Raw genomic sequence first — 23,116 nt, forward strand, 5'->3', positions numbered from 1 at the left:
GTTCGCTCTATTTTATAGATTTCACAGTAAAAATGTGCTACAACTCAACAAGCGCCTGAGGTGAACGCTATTCGACCTTATGGCAAACACGAGTTTCCCTACTGGCAAAGGCATACGGGGGTGAATTAACCACATATTCATTCCAATCAACATGACTCAATCTATACTAAATCTCTGAACTCACTAACAATAAGAATCAAATAATGTTGCATCTTTATATTTATGAACCAAATAATTGCTTGAAAATGGATCAAATAATTGCGTGAAAATGGATCCATATACTATAATACTAAAGGACTGCACAAGCTGAGTCCCGGCTTTAATCAAATAGATTGTATTAAAGACTTGTACGTTGACCCGTCAAAGGAAAGGCCGAGTTTTCCCTTCTATTTTTTAGTTCGTAAGCAATATATTTTACTCTGTTTTACATGAATACACTTAAAGCGCTAATACACCTTCCAAAGTGTCCCGACTGTGAGAAACAAAGGTACAAGAAAACGTTGGAAATGTATGTTTACTAAATTATAACAACACAGTTTATAAATCCAATACACGGTACTATGTGATATAGTGGGATTATGGTCACGCACATGGTGTTAAGTGTTTTCTAAATATCCACACCGAATAATTTGCTTAATTTCCACACGTATTTTAGGTAAATACAATAATCAGAAACCATTGTCTTAACACATCGCGTCCTTTTTAAATATATTGAACCAAAACGAAATGTTCGATATGTTAAAATGTAGATTAAATGCAAAATATCATAAAAGCGGAAAGTGTCGTACCTGATAAGCCTTTGTGGACTGCACAAGCCAATCTGGGACGATATTTTACGCACATACATTAAACCCCGTTTTTCTCAGAGTTAGGCCCAAATAAAACGTCTACACGAATGTCACTAAGAAAGCATATGACACTGCCCTTTCACAACTAGTTCCGACAGATGCCAATAAGATAGGAACTCGCACTGTCAGGTACTGATTGCGCATGTTAAATTGTCTATTCCGGAAGATTCACGTGCATTAAAAAAACTTACTGACACATTTTCGTTTTTGAAAAAATTTTATCATGGCAATAGTCGATTTAGATATTAAGAGTATTATAATGCCTAGATAAAAAATTGAATACAAAATTTCCTTCACCAGGATTTGAGACCGGGGTCCAGCGGGAATAAAAACGTTATTTAAATACCACTTGGAAATTCAGGCGTATGAATAGTCTGCATATTTCAAGCGCTATAATAGTAAATTATTTATAAATCCATCTATAGCTTGTTTAAATATAGTTTATACACTATATTGTTTAATATATAAACAAAAAACAAACATAGAATTGTAATGTTATCAATCTGTAAACAACGTCCCATTTATTGTCACGTGCGATCGAATACATAAGGAACACAGCTCAACGTATTGTTTACAGTAAGTGAGTGGACACAAGCATTCATTTTATTTTTATATTTCTTGCATCTGTGACAAAGCACGTGATTTTTATTAAGCACTTATTATAACACGGTCTCTGCCCGTTTTCAGCATGTGTTTCCTACATTATCATACGGTTCCTTTCCCCGTTTTTAGCATGTGTTTCTTAGCGGCTATGTCCGTAATAAACTGTGTCGTCTGCTCAGTCTCTTCCGGGCTCTCGTCTATCATCGTCACGGTTGACATGGCAACCGGTTTCCGCCGGTGCAAACGCCGATGACTGAGGGAAGAGTTATAAAAGTGTGTCAGATTCAAATGGTTCCTGCGCGCTATCGACTCGAACGTTTCATACTCGGTTTTCATTTTCGACATGTCCGGTCTTGGGGTATCACCGTGGGGTTTCGAATTAGAGTTCATTAAAAGCTTTTCGTAAACATCGGCGTTTCCCGGCTTAACAATCGGCTCGAGCTTCCGCGGTTTCGCCCGTGGCACAATCTTAATTTTACTCAGTGTCCCCTTGTAACCGCTCCCATCGCCGCCGCTCTGTTTTAAGCTGTCATTATGCGAGATACACGGCCGGTTCGGAAACGGCGACGGTCCCTGATTGGTCGCCGCCTCCTCCATCCGGGTCAAGGAATAAAGCGGGTACTTCCGCCGGTGCTTGTAGCGCGGCCCGTTACGCATCCGGCCGACCGTTTCGAGCACGTGCTGGTCTTGGCGTTGTTCAAGCCCACGACGGAGTGCGTGGATGCGCTGAAGGTAGGCCTGCTGCTTCTGACTGACCTCCGTGTACTCGTCCAACCACTCGTGCAGCCGCTCGCTCATCTTCCGCTGTCTGAAACAAACAGGATCAAAGTTTACAACATATTGGGGCGCATTCTGGGAAAACTGCACCTATTGCATGTGCGTTAAGTGTCGTCACAGGTTTGCCTGTGCAGTTCGCACAGGCTAATAAGCGGTGACAATGTCCCTTTCCGCCCACAGAAGATTTTTCTTCATTAAACGGAAATTGATTAAAATCGGAAGTGTAGTCCCTGATTATTACTGCACGCACTGCTCAGGCTAATCTGGGACGACAACTTACACATATGAATTAAGCCCAGTTTTCCCAGAACGATTCTCATATTTTGCGTATCGGTCTGCTTTTAATCCGTTCTGAAGAGTGTAAATTGAAGTTATGCATGCTACGCTATAAATCATTTTCGTTCCTGTGTTAAACGGCTTCGAACTGGCGCATTATGCCGGCGGATATAGTTTAAATTGTCTATTAATAATTTTTTTGCATTTATGATATTTAACCCCACAAACCAGTGCCCATTTTATTGACCCTATCTTTTACTTAAACCTGCTACTCCAGACACATATACTCAACAAACGATTTAACGTTGTGAAGTTATGCCTAGTAGATAGTAACGCACTTTAACATGTGAAATACTGATTGTTTTAGATATTTGTACAGGAAAGTCCCTTGTCGTCGCAATCATGTTCTCTTTATTAACAGCAACTTTGATATTTGTGTGTAAAATATGACCCTCAAATAAAAATTTCGCAAAAAACGCTTCAACTCGGAAATTGTTTATTTAATGTGTGCGTGTTGGTTATCCACACTTATCAAAGTAAAATTATAGGATGTAAGGAAAGTATAATTATAAGAAATCACATGTAGAACAAAATTATGCATTCTAAATAAATGTTTAATTTAATTAAAGTTGTGTTCACATCACTATAACTGGGTGTGCCCGCCCCTAATACTGATTACACCCCAATAACTTGATGGCTTGGAAAAAATATCGCTATAATTACTGACAACAATTTAATTTACTAAAAGAGAGACGATATATACACGTTTTTCAAACAAAAGCAATAGTTAACAAGCTTTTTGCGTACTATTAATGATTATGGTATGAGCTTTTCAAATTACCTTTTTACAAAGCACGTTTCTATACTATCCATTTATTTGTATTAGTGTGATGTTTTGCTCGGACATTCATTTAAAATAAATTTAGTGTTTTTCTTCATTCACACAGCTGTCTCCAATCCTATGTACACTAATGTCTTCAAAAGCAATTTCGCAAGTCATTATGGGCTCGAAACTGAATAAGTTAGCAGCTTAGCTCATTAACAGGATCCACGTTAAAATGAGGATTAACACGGTAGAATCTCTTACAGAGCTGTATCCAAACGGTATTTAAATACGTTTTCTGCAATAGACAAGGCGCAGTTTTATAATACGTTTTTATTACGATCCATGTCATTTAGAACACTTGATTTAAACGTTATTGATCAAAAATAAACAATTGATACCTGCCCGTGTATTACTGGATCCTACGTCCGCATAGGCAATTATCCATGTTTCATGAGCATATACTATATTTTACGATAAGCCCCGTTATTATGTTACATCCGATCAGTTGTTATTCTTAATTGCTAGTTGGTCTGTCAATATTATTTTCGATTTGCAGTGGCGTACGCAGTTGTAAATCAAGATTTTCTTCAAGTCGCATTTTACACATGTGTGAAAAATGATGCCATCATATGAGATATTTATATGTCGATTTCTGTCGAAACGATTTCTCTGAAGTTGGCGATTAAAACCATATATTGGTTTGTAATTAAACCATTCAATAGTGCCATCCGTGCTTATATTCTGTTTTTGGCGCTCAAATATTACAAATGAGATAACATTTTTTCACACATGTCTAAAATATTTTTGAAATTTGTTATTATTTTATGATCAGCGATGCATTCACAAAACATCTTGTAGAAATTAAAATAATGTTTCTGCTGATCAATTTTGATCGGCGAAATTCAACCAACTCTAAACACGTGTTATAAAACTATCAACTACATGACACTTCTGAACAGCACTATCAACTACATGACACATCTGAACAACACTATCAACTACATGACACATCTGAACAGCACTATCAACTACATGACACATCTGAACAGCACTATCAACTACATGACGCATCTGAACAGCACTTTCAACTACATGACACATCTGAACAATACTATCAACTACATGACACATCTGAACAGCACTTTCAACTACATGACACATCTGAACAGCACTATCAACTACATGACACATCTGAACAGCACTTTCAACTACATGACACATCTGAACAGCACTTTCAACTACATGACACATCTGAACAGCACTATCAACTACATGACACATCTGAACAGCACTTTCAACTACATGACACATCTGAACAACACTATCAACTACATGACACATCTGAACAGCACTTTCAACTACATGACACATCTGAACAGCACTATCAACTACATGACACATCTGAACAGCACTTTCAACTACATGACACATCTGAACAACACTATCAACTACATGACACATCTGAACAGCACTTTCAACTACATGACACATCTGAACAGCACTTTCAACTATATGACACATCTGAACAGCACTATCAACTACATGACACATCTGAACAACACTATCAACTACATGACACATCTGAACAGCACTTTCAACTACATGACACATCTGAACAGCACTTTCAACTATATGACACATCTGAACAGCACTATCAACTACATGACACATCTGAACAACACTATCAACTACATGACACATCTGAACAGCACTTTCAACTACATGACACATCTGAACAGCACTATCAACTACATGACACATCTGAACAACACTATCAACTACATGACACATCTGAACAGCACTATCAACTACATGACACATCTGAACAGCACTTTCAACTACATGACACATCTGAACAGCACTTTCAACTACATGACACATCTGAACAGCACTTTCAACTACATGACACATCTGAACAGCACTTTCAACTACATGACACATCTGAACAGCACTTTCAACTACATGACACATCTGAACAGCACTTTCAACTACATGACACATCTGAACAGCACTATCAACTACATGACACATCTGAACAGCACTTTCAACTACATGACACATCTGAACAGCACTATCAACTATATGACACATCTGAACAGCACTTTCAACTACATGACACATCTGAACAGCACTTTCAACTACATGACACATCTGAACAGCACTTTCAACTACATGACACATCTGAACAGCACATTCAACTACATGACACATCTGAACAGCACTTTCAACTACATGACACATCTGAACAGCACTTTCAACTACATGACACATCTGAACAGCACTTTCAACTACATGACACATCTGAACAGCACTATCAACTACATGACACATCTGAACAGCACTTTCAACTACATGACACATCTGAACAGCACTATCAACTATATGACACATCTGAACAGCACTTTCAAGGTGTACATCTTGGAGATAAGAGTTGCAGTTAAATAGACGTATAGACTTGCACATTTTCGGATTCGCAATTCGGATAACACAGGAGCACGCCGTCGGGGCATGCCGAAACCGATGTGTAAACGAGCCATGGGCAATTATTGGCGTCGCTTATGGGAGGAGAAGTTACTTTACGGATCAATGTATATATTTTTGTTTTAAGAATATCTTGCATAGTGGTGATTTTTTGTGTAAATCAGTGTAAATACGTACTGCATTTGTGCCTATTACATTTATTACAACATGCATTGCCAATAATGCAAAGCAAATTGTTCTAATTAATAATTGATCCACAACTGATCACAGGGACTGGGCAAATACGCGAACCGGCGAAACTTTCTGGTGTTGTATAAAAACAAATGATGTTTTGTATAAAAACAAAACAGAATCAAAATATATTTATTTTGTGGTTTTTCTAATTTGCTGATTGAGAGGAGAATCAATGTAGTACGATATTTGACGACCTATCGCGCAAGCAAGTTTATTGGAAGGCGTAGTGGTACGAAATGGTACAATGTTTTAGTTTATTAATAAACATATAATAACGATCGCTATACACAACTTCACCAAATAGCAGTCCATAAGTGAATGTCAGCCGGAATAGCTCAGTTGGGAGGGCGTTAGACTGAAGTTGTTTACGCAACAGTCATCTTAAGGCCCCCGGTTCAATCCCGGGTTCCGGCACGAAAGGAACAGTTCGGCGTCTGACAATTTTTTTCAGTCAGGTTAATCAATATAATAAAGCTTTATTTTATGTAGACATTTTAAAATCCATTTGACTACAATTGGACATTTTTATTAAAATTTATGGATGCAACGTGGTGACAACGTTAATAAAAATTTCTTACATCACTTAAATATCTCATAAAAAACTACACGTGTTTTTATATTAACAAATAAATGCAAAAAACACATCTATTATCCATGTACTTTTATGGTTTTCTATCATAGGCCCGTCCCTACCACATATAGAGCGCGAAGCGAGACACGTATAATTGATTGTAACAATGAGTTGCGATAAAGAAAGCAGCCGCTTATCAAGGAGGAGCTGTGTCCCAGCAACCCGTTTCTCTAGAGTCAAGCACTCCTCGGAGTTTTTTTTAAGAACCACATATAGAGCGCAAGCGCGACACGTATTACTATCCAGGTGGTATTGACCCTTTAGCATTATCCGACCATTACGTCCATAGTTATCTTCCTTAGAATTTGAGAAATTTTGAAATCCTTGTTTGAAGTCCAAAATTTTCATCCGATTGTTTCCAAACTATTACAGGTTTTTTTATCTATGAGGACCCAACCCAAACTGTATATGAGCAATATCGGACCATAAGTCCAGAATTATGTCTCTTTAAATTTAAAAATAAAAGTTAAAAACTGCTTGGTTAGGTGATTATGTCAACCAATTTTCATCAGATTCTTTCAAAACTTACAGTGTTTTCATATCAATGAGCATTTTTACCTCATTTAAAATGAGAAACATCGGGATAATAAGTCCAGAATTTTTTTCTATTACATTTAACAAAATAAACAATTTCCACTTTATTAAAAGATTTCACAACTTTCGTCTGAATCTTTCCAAACTTGTTAAGTGTTTTTATATCAGTATTACTCGAACCCTATTGAAAATGATGAATATCGAAGCAATAAATCTATTATGATCTTTAACTGAATTTCAAAGTATTGTGAAATGCAGCTTCTTTATACAATTTACAGTTTTCATTCATTTATTTATCAAACTTTTACAGTGTTTTCATATCAATGAGTACTCAACCCCTATCGTAAACGAGCAACATAAGAATAAGTTCAGAATCATCTCCCCTTGAAGTTGAGAAAAATATGAAATTACGCTTACAAGATGAAGCAGAGTTTTTAAAACCTACACAGTTCTGTTCCATTAATGAAAACTGCACACGGATACCAGTAAAAAAAGGAAACTAATGTAAATAAAATAAACTATGAAATATTTGGGAGTTACAACACAAAATCATAGATAATTGTTATTTGGGGGTTATAACACAACATCATAAATAATGGTCATTTGGGAGTTATAACACAAAATCATAGATAATGGTTATACCAGTATCTTTTTCTATTTTGTTAAAAATAATCGGCCAATATATAAATATTTACAGTAGAAAAAAATCGTTCCATGTAACTTCATTGAGTGCCTTTTTCACTGAAATTCCCGAGGCCCTTTGATGCTTTGCATCAATACTTATCTTGTAATAACTTATGTTATGCATTTTGGAAAATCGTCAAATAGACTGCTCTTTGATGTATTGAATGTATTGTGTTTTTGTCCTTAACGCTGATGTCTGTTAACATGTACAGTTTATTATGAAATGAATGTGATTTTTTCTCTTTTGCCTGTTTTCCTCTTTTTTTTGGTTAATTATATACTAATTTCATTGTGTGTATATAATCACTCTCACGCATAATGCATTATTATCTTTATTACTTTTTTCACGCATGTATGAATATTATATAATATTTTATTAATCACGATGAGCTGTAAAATGCTTAAGCGAATACATTTTTGTCCTGTTCTAATGTATTAAAACAATTAGCAACCAGGTTATAGTAATTGAATCTAACCATAAACCATTAACTGTTAATTATATTAAAAACACACACCATTATTTATAAAAAAAACATTGATTATATATAAAGGATTTATTGTAACAGATTATTAAAAGCATCCACTACAAAAACGTTAAATATTTTTCGAGTATACCTAGTCTTTTATGAGTTTCGCTCTTCCTATGCCCCTGGTGTGCCCTAACGTTATTCGTTCAATGCTGAAATCTTAATTAGCTCAATTACAGAAAACGCGTCTTTCGTAATTGACATAATTGGAAATCCCGTATTATTGTCTCGACACATATTTGGTACCTTGTACCGTAATTATCCTCGTCAATTACACATAGTCAAAAGGAAATGTTTGCTCCGTTCCAATTTGATTTGTGCTTGTTTAAAATTGGATTGCGTCTTGGTCATAACGGGAATAACAAGAAGGGATAATTTTCAATTTATGAAAAATACCTGAAGCGTTTATCCATTTCTCCATATCTGCGATTGGTCGTTATGTAACCGGATATCAATTTGTCACGGAGATCGAGAGATAATTTGCGTAAATTACTATTTAAACGCAGGGAATTACCACATGTCCGTTCATTGAAGCAATGCTGCTAAGTGAAACTTAAGGAAATTTGCGTTTACATATTGTAAGAAAAGCAAGAAATGCGCATTGCTCTATGAAAACGGGGCTTAATGACCCCGGTAATCAGGGACGACACTTCCCGCTGTATAGTACTTTTCGATTAAAAGAAGTCTCTTCTTAGCGAAAATCTCGTGTAGCAAGAAAGTGTTGTCTTTGTTTATCCTATGCGGACTGAACAGGCTTATCTGTGACGTTAACCCTTTGCATGCTGGGAAATGTGTCGTCTGCTAAAATGTCGTCTGCTGAATTTCTAAAATTAGCATTTTCATCGATGTTTTTCAAAGAATACTATCAAAATAGCAAACAGTTTGGATTCTGATGAGACGCCACGTTCTGTGGCGTCTCATCTGGATCCAAACTGTTTGCAAAGCCTTTAAAATTCGGTTCCAGCGCTGAAAGGGTTAACTTTGCACACATGTATTTAGCTCAGTTTTCCCGAAGCGGGACCTAAATGAAAGCGGTTGGTAGTAATTATTTAAAAGGAATCTATCGCCGACCGCTACAAGTCAGTTTGGGCCATTCGTGACATCCATTTAAAAATCAAATAGTATATTGTTTAATATGATTTTTTATGAAAATAATATCTCTTATATCGCTAAGTGAACGCATATCGTCATTAAAACTTACTTTTTTTTTAAATTTCATTCAGAATATATATTTCAAAATCGAATGGACCTGGCTTCGTCATATTACGATGCATTACTCGTAAATGAACGCAATTGATGCACGTGTCATTAATACTAAACACACGCTCGGATCATAATTACAATTATCTCAAGTATCGCAAGAAATTAGATATTAACATTTCTGACTGCGAATATTGGATGAATTTAACACAATATCCACGCAAGTGTCATTAATACTAACAAATAGTAACTATTGTCGCGTACAAACAAAGTTCACGTGATTTTCATTAACCATTAATAAAACTGGACTCGATTTAAGAAAAGCCGTTTTAGTCGTTTTATTTTTTCGCGGTTTAACAATATGCACACCACTTGATTTTCGTATCTGGAATAAAACAGATTTTGACGTTTTTAAAAGCCATAGTGATCGCAGAAAACATTCGGGCCCCTAGTGACTCCGCTCTGAGTGCGCCATGGGAAAACACGGCTTAATGCATGTGCGTATAGTTGATACCATATTAGCACGTGCAGCCCTCACAGGCTTTCCAGGGATGACCTTTTCTGCTTTAATGAAATTTAAAGAAAGTCTCGTCTTAACGAAATTCAGTCTACGTAGAAAGTATCGTCGCTAATTAGCCTGTGGCAAAATACACAGGCTAATCTGGGATGGAACTTTACGCACTTGTATTCCCATTTCCCCAGAGTGAGACTAATATATTATATATGATCAATGGTGAAAAAAATTTGACGTTCTAACGAAGCCAATATGTTTTTCACGTATCGACTTTTTAAGTGCGTTTAGGTTGAAATTCATTTCCTAGGAAGAATGAGCTTCAGAAAAAAAACGAAGAACACCAGGTATATGCACTATTAATTCTCACCGTGTTTCAAGCATTGAAGACATAAAATCTAAATCTAGCATTTTTCATATAAACCGCAGAAAACTTGAAGCCAATAATACGATCTCAATATTTTTTCCGAAAAGACAAAATGTCGATGGAAAAACTATAAGAAAAGTTCACAAGAAGATGCACATGGAAATGAATAATAGAAAAGATTGTTTTTCTTGAACTTAAAATGCATGCGATAGCTTGAAATAGTGCAATTAAAGTGTTGAAACTGAAATCTTATATACTTTCTTAAGAATACAATGTCGTAAGAGAAATTTAATACAACAGTTATCGTAAATACGCAAATAATATGTCACACATCGTTTTATACAATCAATTTATAGGTCATATATATCATAAATCATGCTATACAACTAGTTCAAAATATTACATAAAAATCAAAGTAGTTTTTTAAAATCCTATACGGTTCCCGTTTATCTTTAATGGATTCCTATTTGTGTCATAAATCATTCCGAAAATGAATACTCCATTATCTACCATTTCAAGTTTAAATCATTTATGGTTTAATGCTGATTACTACAAATAATGCACGTGCTTTGCGTCACCGTATATTTACCATAACGATATATAAATCATTTAATACATCTGAATACCGTAGTCAAGCAAACCTTCCATATACGCATAAGGTATCCATTTGCCAATTAAAAATCACATGAGATCCGTGTCACTTTTTGTAAATATGTAAGTATTATGAACACCACATATTTTAAGCTACTTTTTATGATCGTCGATATTGATTCGCCCTAGCACTATGGAATTAAGAAATGGTGTCAATATTAGTGTTTAAAATTATGTTATTACCTTTCTAAATTGATTGCACTTAATGGTACTGAAGTTTAATATGCAATCTCGCCATTAATTTTTCTCTTAACGTTACTTTGTATCCTATTGAATGCATTTAAAGATTGGTAAAGTAACTACATATGTATATAAAAATATATATGTTTATTTTGTCACCCAAAACTTCCGAGTTAGTTTTTTAGTTTTTTTAACCAGGTTTTCCGAACTGGTTATTAGATTGGCGATTGTCGGCGGGCGGGTGGGCTGGCGGAACGAGCTTGTCCGGGCCATAACTAGGTCATTTAATGTGAGATTTTAAAATTTTCGGTACATTTGTTCACAATCATAGGGCGGTGTGTCATGCGAAAGAATAACGTCGATATCTCCAAGGTCAAGGTCGCCACGACTAAAAATACATTGAATTAGACACAATAAGGGGTTACTAGGAACACTCAGTAACAATGCCAATGCACATTTTGAATTGTCTTCCTTTATCAGACTTTTTTTATTCAAATTGAAATCAAGGTCGCCACGACTAAAAATAGATTTTGAATATAAAAAACAACAAAACCCAGTGTGAATTTCAAATAATGAAAACTGTTTGCAAATTGTGCAGCCAATGTGCTGAAGTTTTTTCTTCCAGTAACAAATTACTACATCAGGGTTTCTATCGAAAAATACAAATCAAGCGAATGCATTTAGCATAAAGTCATATATGTACTCTGCCCAATAATGCCCATCATTATGTCTTAATCAGATTAAATCTTTAAAAAATCGTTTTATATACTTTTTACACCGATCACTGTCATATTGTAAAGTTTGGAAAACAATACGCAAGCAATCGGATGAAAAAATGACGTACACTTTAACGCTGTACATTCACGCAAGAAATAACGAAGTTTAAACTTAAGTAAATATTAAACCAAGCCTACATAGTTAATATGGTATCTAATACGGGTCACAGGTAACATAAAACACTTTGGAGGTCTACACTTTCTGCTCATTCAAAAGATCGTAAGTCAAAAGTGTTCCGTTAAGTACGCGCATTACGTTCTCTTGACATGATATGGCGCAAAAAACAGCTACCGGTGGCAGAATTCACAGGCTGATGTTGACATATGTGATTAAAATACCCATTAGAGGCATTAAAGTTATGTCTCGGCGTGCGTTTTTGGATACAGGTTCGCTTTCAATCCGGTAACACACAGCATACTGAAGTAGTTTCTTTAAAGTGGAATGCATTGGTCATAAAGTCACAGACTTGCCTTTGTACTGCGGCGCGGTTCTTTTTTTCTTATCAGTTTGGAATGTTTGCTCTGTTTTAGAACCGTATGAGCCGAGGCCACCTGTAGAAACTACGCTGCTTCATATGAGTCGTGTTCTGTGAAAACTAGACATAAAGCATGCGCGTAAAGTGTCGTCCTAGATTAGCCTGTGCAGTTGGATTTTTGCTAAGAAGAGACTTCATTTAAACGAAAAATGTCATAAAAGCGGAAAATGTCGTCCCTGATTAGCCTATGCGAACTGCACAGGCTAATCTGGGACGACAATTTACGCACATGCATTATGCCCAGTTTTCTCAGAAACTCCGCTGCGTCATACAGTCTTATCTGCGTTCGCATTTCTCGCTTTGCTTGCGAATTTCTCTACACTGAGCATACTATTAAAATAATAACACAATATCTAACACAGTTACTGCATGTTATCTTGAAAGGATACCGAAACTCTCCATTATATCGCATAAAAACTCTTAACCTTTTCAGCATATTGCATAAAATACCATGCAACTTACAGTACATTGCAAAAAAGGCTTCGGCACTGTCAACGTATTGCATAAAATACATGGACACGTTAAGCATATTGCATAAAACCTTGAAACTTTCAGCAAATTGCTTAAAATACCTTAACACGTTCAGATTATTGCATAAAATTAATTAAATTCACATTGCATATTGTGTGAAATATATTAAAGTTCTCGGCATATTACTTTTAAGCTAAAAAAAACTGGTTAAAATACATTTGCTTTACTAAATAAACTTATAAAAACAAATCAGTACGTGTATCACGAACATAATTGGGAAAATAATGGCTCAGCACAACACAATCAAATACAAAAGCAAACACCGTTAAATGTACAAGAAGACCCAGCTGTGATGCTGGAATAAAAAAAGACGGACTGCTGACAATGCGCTTACATAAATAGATTTATGTTTTATTGTATTAATAAGTAATTATAGTTTAGGGCTATAAATGAATATGATTACCAACAACAGACACATTTAATGCATACAAATACACTGATACCATTACTAAAACATACCAAAAGCTAATATCACACGAAGATTGATTATCAAAATTCATTACTTAAATATACATACCTGTAAATAAGCATCTTTGTTTTTGGTTAGTCCTTTTAAGTCATAGTTAAACACTCTTTCGTAGTTTTATAGAAGAAAATAATTTCATTCGACCTATCAAATACATCTTATCTTGACGGCACTCAATTTATGAATTGCAAAAACACTTAAGACGCGCTGAAAGATGATTATTCGAATAGCAAGATGTCCTGAGATGTTTTGTTGGCCTCTTCAAGTAAACTATTGACATTTTAATTTTCAATGATGCTTCAAGTTCGTTTTTCGTTTTTATAACATTTGAAAGGCTTTGCGCCTATCGCGTAAGGGCCTAAAATAACATTTGTTTCTCGCTCCCAACGTACCCAGCCTTTTAACTGCAACCTTTTTTGTATACACCAAGGACAACTACGTGTTTTGTTTATGGGGTCAAGAAAATATACCAAATGCCGTGTAATTTGGTGTATTTGGAGTACTACTTTTACGAAAATGGACGCACATATAAAATAGTCCAGCTTCAGCTTTAATAAACATATTATACTTGTTTTAATAATAAACGAACTAAATTACATAGCTTAGCAAATATACTTAAAGTAAAAAATAATTTCTTTTTTAATAATATTACAACAAAATTCCGATCTAAAGACGCACCTTTCATTATCATCGGTCGTTGGGAGAGGAAACAAACAATATTTTTTTTTCGGCCGAAGCTGTACATACTTGATACTATTCGTTTTCACACTGCATGCAGTGGCGGGTTTGTGCGAAAAATTGTTTAAAGATAAAAAAACGATACGTACATTTAAACGTGGTCGTGAGTACTTTAATTTTTGCTCAACTACATAAATACTAGAATTGAATGCTTTTACATTTGTGCCTCATAATTATACCACCCCCCCCCCCATCCGCTGGGGGCGCAAATATGGGGGTCACTCTGTTGTTTTGTCGGTTGGTCAGTTTGACCGCATTAAAGTTTGTAGTAAGTGTGTGGAGCGATCAAATAATAATTCCGCATTTCTGTATCGATTTAATTGAAACTAATGTAATCACGATGGAGTGGATCACTTGGGTACATTTTACATACATGTCTTGTTTGTCAGATATTTTGACCATTAAATGATTACTCTTATGTCGTATTCATGCAACACATTAAGAAACTTTTATCCTTACCCCGATACCTGTGAAATTCCGTCTTACTATCAGTTATGTTTGTGTTAAAACATTGATTAGTTTTGCTGCTAAGTCGACAAAGACCCTTGGAAACGCCAAAAATCGATGAATAATAGTGGGTGTGGAATTCATTATTGTATAAAGAAACATACTGCTATACCGTTAAGTTTAATGTATAAACTGTTATTCTATCAAGTTTTCATCAAAACGTAAAAAATAAAGTAACAACTTATCAATCGCCACGCAGAGATTAGTCCGGTTCCGAGAATATCTCTACCATATCCATGCCGCCATTAGTCACCACGTAATAATGGTCTATTCAAATAGTATTGTGACTAGTGCCCTACCGTTTTAATCGGAGAGGACTACATTTTTATCCCCGTCCGTCCTTGTTTCCGTGGTTGAGTACGTACGTGTGTCCGCGGCTGAGTATGTCCATCCGTGTGTCTGTGGTTGAGTATGTCCGTCCGTGTGTCTGTGGTTGAGTATGTCGGTCCGTGTGTCTGTGGTTGAGTATGTCCGTCCGTGTGTCCCTGGTTGCGTATGTCATTCCGTGTGTTTATGTTTGCGTATGTTCGTCCGTGTGTCTGTGGTTGCGTGCATCCGTCCGTGTGTCTGTGGTTGCGTATGTCCGTCCGTGTGTCCGTGGATGCGTTTATCCGTCCGTGTGTCTGTGGTTGCGTATATCCGTCCGTGTGTCTGTGGTTGCGTATGTCCGAATCTCGATCCAACGATCCTATGAACTTGTGTTTGGCCAGAAGGCCATATGGGGAATATGCACGCTATTTTCTTCGGACAAAAATTGTGGCTGCTATTAGTACGGAAATAAACCCTCACTTAACGATCCTGTGATAACTGTGTAGTACTCGGGCTAGGTTGATGAAGCTTGGTATGTGGATAGACAATCACAATACAAATATTGACATATTTCACTATTTTGGTCTGACAAAATGTATTGTGACTATGGTTACAGATGCATTTGTTACATCAATTATTGGAAAACAAAGCAGATCGCTAGCCTACCAAAAATCCGTCCGTCTTTCAGATTGAAAACACTTACGTTGATGAAACTCCGTTAGTGCATAGAGGGCCAAATGGAGAAAACGCGCGTTATTTCATTTATTTTTCTTTAGAATTGTGGTTGCCTTGGTTATAGACATAATTGAAATAATTCAATTCGTACCTGCTATTACTTGCATAAACTACCGTTCACACAACCTACGGATATCATTTTATTTCTCTGACAACATTAACCTTGTCAGGGGACTGCTGTTTGTCTGTGGCAACGCTCTCCGTTTATATTATTTAAACGCCTTACTTCTTTTTTTGTTTTTCTTTTTCTGAAAACTTTTGATACATCCAATTATATAGATAATAACACGGATTTGCATAAAAATAGCAACACACTTATGATATATAATAAACTCTTTCAAATTATAGAATTATTTAAGTTTTGATTGCATTGCCGAACGTTTAACGGGAGGTTACACTGAAAAGAGTTTCACTCCATACTAACACTAAATTCATAATATTTAAGTTCATTTAATAAAACGTCCTTGGAATAATATGTAAAAACTACAACAGCACAAGAACATTTATTATGAATTAACTGTATTTTAATATATTTATTTTGCGCACTCGATTTCTGGTTACATGCTTTGCTTCATTTATCTATCATTTAATTTCGCAGATCTGGTATGATAAATAATAAATGATCGATGAAACTTTTACTTTTTCTATTTACCGCTCTAATACCCACACTCGGTCGATAACATGTTATTGAGAGTGGATACGGACTTGGATCATATCTTGAGGTGTTTATTTTGCATTCGAATCGTAATAAATTGATAAGGTCACACGCTGATAGCGACCGCTGTTATTCAAGTCGGCTAAAGTTAATTCATCCGATCATATTATTGAGCATTCCTTCATCAATCAGAAAATGAAATATACATTTATATAAAAGACCAGAAACGTCTCGTTATCTCCACGCGGTCATAACAACTACACGGGCTTATTTTTAGCTTTCAATGTAATTTTATTCGACATACAAGTATTTTTTTTAATGACATAAAAAGTGTATTTTTAAACTTTTCAATTGTTCGGCTACTGCTGATATTGATTCTACAACCGCTACAACCGCACCAACTACTACCTGGTACTACCGCTACAACCGCACCAACTACTACCTGGTACCACCGCTACAACCGCACCAACTACTACCTGGTACCACCGCTACAACCGCACCAACTACAACCTGGTACCACCGCTACAACCGCACCAACTACTACCTGGTACCACCGCTACAACCGCACCAACTACTACCTGGTACCACCGCTACAACCGCACCAACTACTACCTGGTACCACCGCTACAACCGCACCAACTACTACCTGGTACCACCGCTACAACCGCACCAACTACTACCTGGTACCACCGCTACAACCGCACCAACTACTACCTGGTACCACCGCTACAACCGCACCAACTACTACCTGGTACCACCGCTACAACCGCACCAAGTACTACCTGGTACCACCGCTACAACCGCACAAACTACTACTTGGTTCCACCGCTACAACCGCACCAACTACTACCTGGTACCACCGCTACAACCGCACCAACTACTACCTGGTACCACCGCTACAACCGCACCAACTACTACCTGGTACCACCGTTACAACCGCACCAACTACTACCTGGTACCACCGCTACAACCGCACCAACTACTACCTGGTACCACCGCTACAACCGCACCAACTACTACCTGATACCACCGCTACAACCGAACCAACTACTACCTGGTACCACCGCTACAACCGCACCAACTACTACCTGGTACCACCGCTACAACCGCACCAACAACTACCTGGTACCAAATCCCCAAAATAACTAATGACGAAACTACTTTGTTGCATAATTACTAAGTATACAGCTGTTTCTACTGCTACTGCTACTACTTCACCAATACAACTACTTCTCCTACTGCTACTACTTGTTTTTTCTCATAATTGTACTACTCTTTCTACTACCTAGTACTAGTACAAAAACATTCACAACAACAACAACAACAACAACTACTACTACTACTTCTACTACTATTACTACTTCTACTACTACTACTACTACTTCTACTACTACTACTACTACTACTACTACTACTACTACTACTACTACTACTACTACTACTACTACTACTACTACTACTACTACTACAACTACTACTTCTACTACTACTACTACTACTACTACTACTACTACTACTACTACTACTACTACTACTTCTACTACAACAACTACTACTACTACTACTACTACAACAACAACTACTACTTCTACTACTATTACTACTACTACTACTACTACTACTACTTCTACTACTACTACTACTACTACTACTACTACTACTACTACTACTACTACTACTACTACTACTACTACTACTTCTTCTCCTTCTACTACAACAACTACTTCTACTACTACTACTATTACTACTACTACTACTACTACTACTACTACTGATACTACTACTACTACTACTACTACTACTACTACTACTACTACTACTACTACTACTACTACTACTACTACTACTACTACTACTACTACTACTACCATTACTACTTCTACTTCTACTACTACTACTACTACTTTTACTACTACTACTACTACTACTACTACTACTATTACTACTACTACTACTACTACTACTACTACTACTACTACTACTACTACTACTACTACTACTACTACTACTACTACTACTACTACTACTACTACTACTACTACTACTACTACAACTACTATTACTACCACTACTACTAATGTACACATGCACCTCTAGTTTTACTATAAATTGAAAAGCTTAGCACAACTTAATGCAGAAAACCACATGCAGCTTTGTTTGAGCCACTCGTCTATCAAAACGATTAAAGATTATCTTTAAATGCAAACATTGCTGTGTATCCAGTCACGAAAGCTTTAGTTTGTTTAAGAAGAAACTCCGCCTATTACTTAAATTGCACAGGTAAAGATTACATAAAACTAAGATGAAATCAATCCTGGTGATTATCATATGCGTCTCGTTCTGGGAATAATGGGCTTAAAGCACGTGCGCTAAGTGTCATCTCAGATAAGCCTGTACAGTTCACAGAGGCTAATTAGGGTCGACATGTTCCGCTATAACTGTTTTTTTCATTCAAAGGAAGTATTTTCTTATCGAAAATCCAGTTTAGGCGGAAAGCGTCGTCCAATATAAGCATACGCGTGCTCGACAGGCTAATCTGGGACGACACTCTAGGCACCTGCTTAAGTGCAAGAGTTCAACAATAAGGCTTATATAAGAAATAACTACAAAACATGTAATTCTACTTACGAGCCGTCCTTATCTTGCAGACTCATTTTGCTCACTTGGTAAATTGCGGGATGATTTTTGTTTCTCTTCAACTTGACGATCCCGATTGGTTCTCCAACCTTAAGACGCCCGAGCTTTTCCAGAAGCGATGGCGGGGGAGGCTTCTGTCTCACTTCCGGTTGCGACCGCTTGTCCAGGTTGAGGGACCAGGAAAACCCCAAGGACGGTACCGTCTGCCCGTCTCCTCCCCTAGGCGAGATTTCACCCGTCGCTCCCGATGACCGTCCGCTTTGCGACTGTTTATAGGGCGGTAACTTGGGGACCATTCCAACGGCGCGCTTTACTTCCGGTAAAGGTGTATTTAATTCAAAACTGTTAATCTCCGCACCTTTCGAACTGTTTGAAGGAAGTTTTTCTTTAGACAAAGTTTTCTGGTTAGAGCGTTCATTGAAATCGGGGATGGGTGGAAGAGCTTCCCCAAATTTAACGACGTTAGCTTTTCGCACGACGGACACCACCGATTCACTGTCGACTCCACTCGCCTCTTCCGGTATAGGATTTGACCGGACGATGGCCTGCACCGACGCCAGTCCGGCGTTTCCGTTGACGAGAACATAATTCGGTATTGTTGCGGCTAGCAGGCCGTGTGGGTTGTTGAGGTAGAGATGAAGAGCGACCTGTGATTTAAGAACATCACCCTTGCTTATTTATCACGCATATTTCCTATGTCGAGCATGACTTAAAGGAGGCTTTTCACGTTTGGTAAATTGAACACAAAAAAAATATTTCAGATTCGCAAATTTTCGTTGTAGTTCTGATATTTGTAAAGAAACAGTAATACGGAACATTTACAATGCTCTAAAATGTTCATTATATGCATCTTATGACCATTTAAAAACCCGAAAATTATAAAGCGTTGCAACGCGAAACGATTGAATAATTTGGAGAGTTCTGTTGTTTTCGTTATATTTTAAGATACTGCGAATATACAACTCATCACTTTGGATGAGCACGGATGGCCGAGTAGTCTAAGCGATAGACTTTTACTCCAGGGGTCAGTGGTTTTAGTCCAGTTGAGAGTTACTTTTTTCTTTAATTGTATGATTGTTTGTTTACGGGAGCTTTTTAGATCCACATTTATCAATATAAAGCATTTAGTGTCAAACTTCAATAGATGCAAAAATATATGTAAAGGCCCCTTTAAGTTATCCTGTTTTTTTACACAGCCAATCATGCGTAAATATTACCCCAAGAAGAGAAACTCGATTAAAAAATAGTCTCTCCGTTTCAATTAGTTTTTAATAGCTATTTTTTGTGAATGTTTGATATATATTGTACTTGCCAAAAGAAGTAAATAAGTTTAAACTAAAAACTGTATGGACCGGTGTTCGCATTACTCTGAGAAATATTAACTTAGGATGAACTTGAGCGAACATTTCCGATAAAATGTATCGTGAAATCCAATGTTTCTTTTTTCCTTATTAAAAATGGTATGATATTTTCAAAAAAATATAAACATTCACTTTTTCAGTATTTAAAGAACTGTAAAGTCAAATCGTATTTTTTCGAAAATGTCCTGTACATTTTTGTGAAATTCAATGTTTTCTGAATACACAATGTTTTGCTTTTAAAAATAAATTTAGAAACATGGACTTCTTTAGCGTAAAACAAAACTCGAAAGTATTTTAAAACAGATAGTAGATGACTCTTAAGAGTTCCCTAAAGAGACTTGATGAGTACGGACCCTGGGTTCGAAGTTTTGTTTCGGATCAACAGAGTTTTTTTCAACATCACTCTATTGCTATTATAGTTGCATATTTACGTATGATGAATACATACGAAATAATTTAATATGCAAACAATATAATAGGAAAAAGACGTTTATCTTTGTGTGTTACGACATCATTTGATAACTTTTCATAAAGAAGAGACCAGAGTAGATTGAGCATGTATTAATATTATGTAGGGTTCCTCAGTGTAATAATGTTACAAACTATCATTTGATTTATTATATGTGTCTTGTTCTGAGAAAACTGGGCTTAATTCATGTGTGTAGAGTGTCGTCCCAGATTAGCCTGTGCAGTCCGCACAGGCTAATCAGGCACGACACTTTCCGCCTAAACTTGATTTTCGGTAAGGAGGGACTTCCTTGAAACTAAAAATACCATTCAAGCGGAAAGTGTCGTCCCTGATTAGCCTGTGCGGACTGCACAGGCTAATCTGGGACGACACTTTACGCACATGAATGAAGCCCAGTTTTCACAGAAAAAGACACATATGGTTGAGCCATGCTCTGGGACTAAGGGAGGTAATGCATGTGCAGTGCGCTCAGGCTGGGACCAAGGGAGGTAATGCTTGTGCAGGCTCAGGCTAATCAGGGAGAACACTTTCCGCCTGGACTGGATTTTCGTGTAGAAGAGATTTCCTTTAATTCAACGGAAAATTCCATAAAAGCGGAAAATACTTAACGCACATGCATTAAGCCCGGTTTTCCCAAAACGTGGCTAAATTATATTAAACTTGCTTTCTAATAATAAGTTTGTAAACGTTTACTTTTCTAATAATCGCAATGAAAGAAGACTAGAGCAAGAGCTATAGAGGTCAGTCACTTTTTTTTGTAAAATTATACATACAAAAAATCGGGAAATATGAACTGTCTTTTAAACAGTGCTGATTTCAAATCTGGTTTAGTTTAGGCGTAACGTTACTAGATAAAGATCGCTGAAATTTTGCATATATTCTTAAAAAGGATGGTACTATATGACAGGACTATTATTTGTGGAATTATTTGTTATACATTAGGTTGGTATTCTAACTGAAACGTTATGTAAAAAGCATTTCGTCTGTAGTTGTGTACATCATGCTAAAAACTGTTCGCAAATAGAATATAAAACACGTACCTGTACCTTTGTAAATATACTCTATTGCTTTCTTATCGGTAGTGTGTTTCTTTGCAAAAATAAAATAGACAAATGTTTGCTATGTGAACGAGCTATTGGTGAGAGTTGATGAAAGAGAAACAAATGCCCGGTCAATAATACTATTATATTATTTTCCCAAACTGAATTTATCAAATACAATTGTATTGTTTTATTGCACCTGCAAGTTAAATAAACCAATATATGTTTATTCACACGTAATTTCAGATCCATTCACGTTCAAGTACAGGCTATATTGTCGTATATGTTTATTTTAACATTCGCACTACCTTTGCAGTAGGCAAATAAACCAAAAAGATTGTTACATCTAACATCAGAAACAACACAATAATATTACCTTTGACGATGCAACTGCCATATCCAACACGGGTTCCAAAAGAGTCAACTTTTTACTCTAATTGTATAATTTCCCTTTCGTGTTTGTTTAGTATTTTCTTTTCATCGCAAAAGTTCAACCGCATGAAAATATTTAATTGGCTCAGCGAACAATATGCTTCGACGCTTCAGTGGTTTATAAACGTTTTAATATTCATTATCGATAACCAATTATTTCTCCGAGACACACTTAAAAACGTTGAAATGCTTTATCGAACAAAACCGTAATATACACAAAACAGTATTATTCCAATACAGCAGCTATTGAAAGTATGTAGGTTTAACCGATTAACCTATGGTGGATTATACACCTGGGTCCGCGCAGTTTATGCAATTAACTGCTTATACTGCTCCCAAAGTATTAGAAAAGACGTTATAATAAGCCCGTATAAAGTTGTAAATTTTGAAGCAATATTATTATTAAACTGACAGCGTTGCCCTTTCAGCCAAAACAGTCTTAGCAGTTTTATAATTATGGGTCAATCGTGTCCAGTCAAGGAATGTAACTCATGCGTAAATGTGTACCGCTAGTATACGACGGTTGTCTACCTTTAAACAATACGAACATAATTCGCCCAACTAGTGCATAAAAAGGTACCATGCGCCTTCTTA

General features: G+C 36.5%; 1 protein-coding gene across 1 annotated transcript; it reads right to left on the bottom strand.

Moving 5' to 3' along the window:
- Positions 1-494: 494 nt before the first annotated feature.
- LOC127836157 (uncharacterized) lies at positions 495-22,703 on the bottom strand. The gene is made up of 3 exons (XM_052362586.1): positions 22,467-22,703; positions 19,212-19,867; positions 495-2,259 (listed from the first exon to the last, which is right to left on the bottom strand). Exons 1-3 carry the CDS (start codon positions 22,485-22,487, stop codon positions 1,554-1,556), a joined length of 1,383 nt encoding a protein of 460 aa, XP_052218546.1. The 5' UTR covers positions 22,488-22,703; the 3' UTR covers positions 495-1,553.
- Positions 22,704-23,116: the final 413 nt, after the last annotated feature.

The sequence above is a fragment of the Dreissena polymorpha genome, chromosome 6, assembly GCF_020536995.1.
Source record: "Dreissena polymorpha isolate Duluth1 chromosome 6, UMN_Dpol_1.0, whole genome shotgun sequence".
In the NCBI taxonomy this organism is placed as follows: Eukaryota; Metazoa; Mollusca; class Bivalvia; order Myida; family Dreissenidae; genus Dreissena; species Dreissena polymorpha.